Here is a 7687-nt window from a genome sequence, read left to right on the forward strand (position 1 = left end):
CGGTCCTAGAATGACGTCGTTCCGGCTTTTCAAGCTTAAAATTCCGAAGGATGGTCCTAGAAGAGTCAATCAGACTCTTGAGGCTCAGGAGTCTGCCTAATGTTCATTTTAAGGGTCATAAGGATCAGGACAATGGCTGTTGACTGGTCCATGTCCTGGATTTTGAGACTGTCCAAGGCAGCATCTTTGGGGATTACGGTATTTCAGGGATAGGAAGGCTGCTCAGCTATCCTTAAGTCCTATGATGGTCCTGAAAATGTCTAGAGACTTTGCCTGAAGTCCTATCTGAAATCGCAGGATTGCGGTACTTCTAGCAGGTTGCAGCAGCCAGTGAGCCTATAGCCTTGGGATTATTGTACTTCTGGGATAGGACACAGCCTAGCTGACATGAAAGGCAGAAGAGCTCTGAAATCTTGAAGTTTCTCTGATTTTCGAAATTTCCTTCCGCCTAACAAGAAAACTGTTAAAGGCGCTTGACCAACAGCCGCCCCGACAACGCATGCCTTTTCGCACTTTTTTGTTGCTTAAAGCTTGAGAGAGCAAACAGATGGGTTGTGTTAGTACCCGTCCGACGTACGCATGTGCTCTCTCTCTCTCTCTCTCTAGCCTAACAAACAATCAGAATCACACAAGGTGACTATTCTCCTTTGTTGTTGTGCTTGTTTGTTAGAAGAATGAGCAACATGAATGGGTGGTAGGAGAAGAAGGAAATATGAGACAATTTTTGGCGTCTGGGTTTTTTGTTGGGGGAAAATAGTGACAGCTGGAAGAAGGAAGAATGCGAGGGACCGAACATCCATTGCTTCTTTCGGGATCGATACTTTCGAATCGACTAAGTTGGGCACTGTAGAACGCTCTACAAAATGATACTAATTGGAGTACTGTAGCTTGTCAATGAGCAGAGTTACAGTAACCCTAATAGAAGAGCCACTTTATCTCGGTTCTCGGGAATGATACCGAAAAGTGATCAACTGATAAAATGTTGGATAGAGCTCGCTGAACACTACAGAATGCCGCTATTTGGGCTACTGTAGCTTGTCTATGAGCAGAGTTACAGTAACCCTAATAGAAGAGCCACTTTATCTCGGTTCTCGGGAATGATACCGAAAAGTGATCAACTGATAAAATGCTACTGATATTATGTTGAACAATTTATCAGTGAGATAAATTGGCTTAAAGTTGAAATCTATGGGGGGCCATTCTATTAGAGGGGTTACGGTATCAAGCTTTGGTGAACTTCTGGGGGGGGGGTATGAAATTCGATGGAAATCTCGATTTTTTAAATGTAAATCTGGGATTTTTGGGGTCTGGGGGACCTTGAAATTGGAATTTAATGGCTTAAAAGTGGAGTTTTGGGTTGAAAATTTTCGGAAAATGGGGTAAAAAGTGTCAAAATGATTGAAAAATGGGCTAAAACTGCCTGAAATAAGCTGAAAATGGACCACAAAAATGGCTGAAAATTACTATTTTCCGTGTTTCAGATGAGCGAGACACTGTGCAGAAGAAGACGTTCACCAAATGGGTCAATAAGCACTTATCAAAGGTAATTTTTTCGAGTTTTTATTGTCATTTTTGTCTGAAAATGATCCAGAAAATCTGGAAAAAATCCAGATTTTCATCGAAAAAAGGATTGTTTTTAAGTTGAAAAATTTTCCGACTTCCAGTCATTTTTCCAGCTTAAACTCGCTGAAAAAAGTGGAAATTTGACTCAAAGATGATCCTGAAAAAATCCAGATTTTCATGAAAATTTGTTTGACAATTCGATTTTTTGTCTGCAAATAGCCCAAATTTGGCTGAAACTGTTCCAAATTTGGCTTAAAATGGTCCGAATTTGGCTTAAAATGGTCCAAATTTAGCTGAAATTGGTCCAACTTTAGCTGGAAATGGTCCAAATTTAGCTGAAAATCTGAAAAATTTGGCTTAAAATAATCCGAATTCGGCTGAAAGTGGTCCAAATTTGGCTTAAAATGATCCAAATTTGGCTTAAAATGATCCAAATTTGGCTTAAAATGATCCAAATTTGGCTGAAAATCCCTCCAAAAGACCAAACATCACTGGGAATTCCATGTTTACAGTATACTTTTAACATTTTCCCCCGCTTTTTCCTTGGAAAAAAATTCCTAGCATCCATCTTGTTATCTGAAATGTCAATATTGAATTTTGAGATTTTTTTCGGGGTTGGAAACTTGGAAATTTGGAAATTTGGAGCAAAAAATTGAAAAATTGAGGGATTTTTGACGAAAAAATGCCGAATCTGAAGCTAAGATTGCAGATTTCCAGCCGTTTTATAGCTAAAAATCGATATTTTAGAGCTTAAAATGGCTAAAATTCGGCTGAAAATAGTCCAAATTTGGCTGAAAATCTAAAAAATTTGGCTGAAAATCGATATTTTAGTGCTTAAAATGACTAAAATTCGACTGAAAATTGCCATTTTTGACGAGAAAATGCCGAATTTTTCTGCTGAAAATGGCTCAAATTTCAAATATCCAGCCGTTTTTAACAGCTGAAAATCGATATTTTAGAGCGTAAAAAGGCTGAAATTTGGCTGAAAATCGATATTTTAAAGCTAAAATCTCTGAATTTCGTCAAATTTTAGAGCTGAAATTTCCAATATTTTTTGACTGAAAATGCGATTTTACTGTAATTTGCAGACGGGTCAAAAAGTGGAGGATTTGTTTGTGGACCTCCGCGACGGATATGCACTGATTGCACTTTTAGAAGCACTGACTGGCGAACGAATTCAGAAGGAGAACGGATTCACACGATTCCACCGTATTCAAAATGTGCAGTACTGTCTGGACTTTTTGAAGAAGAAGAATGTGAGGCTTTTTGGGGGATTTTGGGGCTTAAAATGGTCCAACTTTGGCTGAAAATGGTCCGAATTTGGCTGAAAATCTGAAAAATTTGGCTGAAAATGGTCAAAAATCGACTGAAATTGTGTAAATTTAACTGGAAATGGTCCCGATTTGGCTGAAAATAGTTTAAATTTGGCTGAAAATGGTCAAAAATTGACTGAAAATTGTCCAAATTTAGCTGAAAATGGTCCAGATTTGACTGAAAATGGTCCAGATTTGGCTTTGAAAATTCTGGAAATTCTTAAAATCTGAAAAATCTGAAAGTCGGAGTTTCTCTGAGATTCAGAAATTCAAAAATCTGAAGTTCTGGAAATTCGAGATTCTGAAATTCCGGAAATATGAAAATTCAAAAATCTGAAATTCTGGAATTTCGAGATTCTGAAATTCTGGAAATATGAAAATTCAAAAATCTGAAATTCTGGAAATTCGAGATTCTGAAATTCTGGAAATATGAAAATTCAAAAATCTGAAATTCTGGAAATTCGAGATTCTGAAATTCTGGAAATATGAAAATTCAAAAATCTGAAATTCTGGGAATTCGGAATCTTGAACATCTGAAGAACAACAATCTTGAACATTTAGAAGTACTGAAATTCTGAAATTCTGAAAATCGGAAAATCTGAAAATCTGAGATTCCGGAAATTCGAGATTCTGAAATTCTGAAATTCTGAATTTTGAAAAATTTGAAAATTCGGAATCTTGAACATCTGAATTTAGAAGTACTGAAATTCTGAGATTCTGAAATTCGAGATTCTGAAATTCTGGAAATATGAAAATTCAAAAATCTGAAATTCTGGGAATTCGGAATCTTGAACATCTGAAGAACAACAATCTTGAACATTTAGAAGTACTGAAATTCTGAAATTCTGAAAATCGGAAAATCTGAAAATCTGAGATTCCGGAAATTCGAGATTCTGAAATTCTGAAATTCTGAATTTTGAAAAATTTGAAAATTCGGAATCTTGAACATCTGAATTTAGAAGTACTGAAATTCTGAGATTCTGAAAATCGAAAATTCTGAAATTTTGAGATTTCGGAATTTCGAGATTCTGAAATTCTGGAAATATGAAATTCTGAAAATATGAAATCGTAGTCTGAAATTCTGTAATTGTAAAACTCAAAAAAAAATTCTGAAATTTTGAAGTTTGAAGTGAGATATTCTGAATATCTGAAAATCCGAAAATCAGGAATTTTGAAAAATCCGAAAATCGGAATTTCAAAAACCTGAAAAACTGAAATTCTGGAAATATGAGAATTCTGAAAATCGGAAATTCTGAAAATTCGCAGTCTTGAACATCTGAATTTAGAAGCACTGAAATTCTGAGATTCTGAAAATCGGAAATTCTGAAAATTCGCAGTCTTGAACATCTGAATTTAGAAGTTCTGAAATTCTGAAAAAATTGAAAATTCTGGAAATTCTGAATTCAAAATTTGAAAAGTATGAATTGTTCATATTCTGAGATTTCGAGAATTTGAGGAATTGTGAAAATCTGAAATTAGAAATTTTGTGGAAAAAAACAGGGGAAATCTAAGTCAGGCAGATTTTATGCTGGAAAATGAGGAAATTCCGAGAGTCTGTAATTCTGAAAAATTCGAAATTCTAAACTGCTGAAATTCGAAATTCTGAAAATCCGAAAATTAGGAATTTTGAAAAAATCCGATGATCGGAATTTTAAAAACCTGAAAATCCGAAAATCTGAAATTAGAAGTGCTGAAATTTGGAATTCTGAAATTCAGACAATCTAGAATTCATAGTTCCGACAGTCTGAATTTCTGTAATTTCGAAATTCTAAAAATCTGAAAGTCTGAGATTCTCAAGTTTCGAGATTCTGAATTCTGGAAACATGTGATTCTGAAATTACTTTTCTTTTAATGCCTAATCCCGAATATCGAAGATTCGAATTTTTGAAGTTCTGAAGAGAATCTAAAATTCCGAATTTCCAAAATTTCGTATTTCACGAATCTCCTCAAAATTCGTAAATCTGTCTTATAGTTGCTAAGTGCTGAAATTCGAAAATTCGCAAAAATTTGCAGATCAAACTGGTGAACATTCGACCCGAGGACATTGTCGAAGGAAACGGAAAACTGACACTCGGCCTCATCTGGACGATCATCCTCAATTTCCAGGTCTCAGTTATCAGACAACGTCTTCTGATGGAGTCTCAACACGAACAGCAAATGAGTGGCTCTATGCACAAATCCTCCTCCTCACAGGTCCTTTTTTTTGTTGACCAAGCTATTAACATGTGGAAAATGCGGGCATTTCAGAAATTTCAGATTCAAAAATGGGGGAATTTCGAGCCTGAAAAAGCTCGGAAATTTGAGGATTTTCAGTCTAAACTATCAAAAATTGAGTTTTTGACCCCCAAAAATCGTTTCAATAGCAATTTTCGACTCGAAATTCGTCGAAAATGGGTGATTTTAAGCCTGGAAAGACTCTGAAAATCAAAGATTTGACCCCAAAAGCGGATTTTTAAGGAATTTTCGACTGGAAATTCATGAAAATTGGGCTAAAAATGTGATTTTTGGTCCATTTCTTCCATCAAAAAATGCTATTTTTTATTAGAAAATCACAGGTATAGTACCGCCTGCTTATCACTTAACGATATCTATTTTGAATTCCCTCCTTCCTAGCTTATTGCTCAGCTTTAGTTTTCATATTTTTGCTGTTTGCTGTGTGTGTGTGTGAATTTTTAATTTTCAGTTTTTAACGCTAAATTTGAAGTTTTGTGGGGACTTTTTGAGCGAAAAATCGAGGTTTTTAACTCTAAATGAAGCCCAAGCGGCCCAAAAACGAACCCAGCGGATCCATATTATACCTATTTTGGTCCCGTTTTTGAGTCGAAAATTGGTATTAACACTTCCAAGCATACTTGTAATCCGGACCTTCGCGGGCCCTGCCATAAATTCCTTCAGAATCCATGTTTTCGAACCAATTCAATCAGATATGATAGAGCTCTACGAGTACTACAAAACGGTATTATTTGGAATACTGTATCTTATCTATGAACAGAGTTACGGAGCAAAAGGAACAAAAAAGCAGCCGTGCCCTGCGAGAAAAGCCACTTTATGATCTGTAACTTTGTTTATAGATAAGATACAGTACTCCAAATAATACCGTTTTGTAGTACTCGTAGAGCTCTATCATATCTGATTGAGTTGGTTCGAAAATATCGATTCTGAGAGAAATTATGGCAGAGCCCGCGAAGGCCCGGCAAACGCCCGGATTACAAGTATGCTTCCAAGTACTTCAAAATTGACCCCTTTTTTTATCAAATTCCTCTCTTCACACACCCTGAAATAGATGACGAATTCCTCTTCCTTTTCGACCGTTCTAGGCCATTTTTTTCTATGATTTTTCAACATGTTTGGTGTGGTTTTTGGGCCAATTCTGTCCATTTTTCATCGTTTTTTCGAACACACATTTTTATATGTGGAAATAGCTTGACTCGTCGAAAAAACAACGAAAAAAAATGGAGAGGAATTTTTGGGTGTGTCGCTCTCTCTCTCTCCCTCTCATCTGAATCTCTGAAAAGGAGAAGAAGAAGAAGAAGAACGACACGCCTTCTTTCGTCTTCTTGGTCTTCTTGGGGTTACAAGGAGAAGAGAAGAGATTGTTTTGTGTACTAGGAGAAGAAAAAGGAGAAAAAGGTGATTTCTAATCACTTGATGTGTTGTTGGGCGGTAGTAGTAGTCGTCGTTTCCGGGGACAATGAGGAGTGATCGGAGATCAAAATAGGGAGCGATTCTAGTTGGATAGGGTAGAGCTTGAGGAGAGCTTCAAAATGATACCGAATTTGGCATCTGGAGCTTCTGGAGAGTTGCTGAAGCATCCTGAATTTGTTGGAAGCGATTCCGGAGGTTTCTGGAGCAGCCTAATCAAGATTTGGGGCTCTTTTGGATTGTCTGCCCACTTTTGGCGAATCTAGAGGCTCCCAGCAGCATTAGCAACGGATTTGGAGCGATTTTAAGCTTGAAATTTTGTTCTGCGGGACGTTTTTGGATACTTTTTGAACATTTTGAGCCTCAAATTTGGCTCTGGAACCCTTATCTTTGCTTTCCGAATTTTCAAATTTCTCCTCGAAAAATTGGAAATTTCCAAGCGATTCCAGTTGAGAAAGATAGAGCTAAAGAAGAGGGCGGCTACAAAATGATACCGAATTTAGCATCATTTGGAGCCCATAACTCTTCTCAAAATCGATGTTTCGAATCGATTTAAAATGCGTACTGTAGCTCTCGACAAGCTCTACAAAACGATGTCAAATTGTGACGGTTTAAAGGTGGGGGGAAATGAAAATGTTCTCGAAATTCCGTTCAAAGATGCCCCTCGAGGAGTTGAACTTGTGAGGACGAGGAATGGGGGTGCGGCGCCGCTACCGACTGAGCCACGCGGGCAAAGAGAAAGCGCACTCCCGATTGCATACATAAAGGCGAGGACGACAGCTGTACGCAGAGTGACATTAAGCGTTGTACACCGTCACGGTAGAATGCATACTCTAGCTACAAAAAAACTACGAAAAATCTCCTGTCCCCCCACCTTTAAGCATACTTGTAAAATTCCGGGCCGGCCCGCCAAAGCCCGGACCCGGGCCGGGCCGGGCCTGAGGAAATTTTCAAGGCCCGGGCCCGGCCCGGAAGGCCCGGTGTCAAAAATTCTGTGTTTTTGAGCCAAATTTTGAGCTCTCAATATAATTTTTTCCATTTTTTTTTCGTATTTCGGATTGTTTGTCTGTCTGATCAAAAAAGATCGAAAAACTCGCAAAAAAATTTTTTTGGTCGAAAAAAATCACATAAGGGTCCCCCCTTATGTGTTTTTTAAAATTTCGAAACTA

General features: G+C 37.4%; 1 protein-coding gene across 1 annotated transcript in view; it reads left to right on the plus strand.

The window, feature by feature from the left end:
- Nucleotides 1–1474: 1474 nt before the first annotated feature.
- The window catches only part of Cbr-vab-10, a gene marked incomplete at both ends in the record, with an annotated part of 25151 nt that continues 18938 nt past the window's right edge, over nt 1475–7687 (plus strand). Inside the window, 3 exons of the mRNA XM_002640503.1 lie at nt 1475–1543; nt 2652–2819; nt 4890–5069. Coding sequence (XP_002640549.1) covers nt 1475–1543; nt 2652–2819; nt 4890–5069 — 417 coding nt within the window. The remainder of the gene's footprint in view (nt 1544–2651; nt 2820–4889; nt 5070–7687) is intronic.

The sequence above is a fragment of the Caenorhabditis briggsae genome (assembly GCF_000004555.2).
Source record: "Caenorhabditis briggsae complete genome, chrI, whole genome shotgun sequence".
NCBI lineage: Eukaryota > Metazoa > Nematoda > Chromadorea > Rhabditida > Rhabditidae > Caenorhabditis > Caenorhabditis briggsae.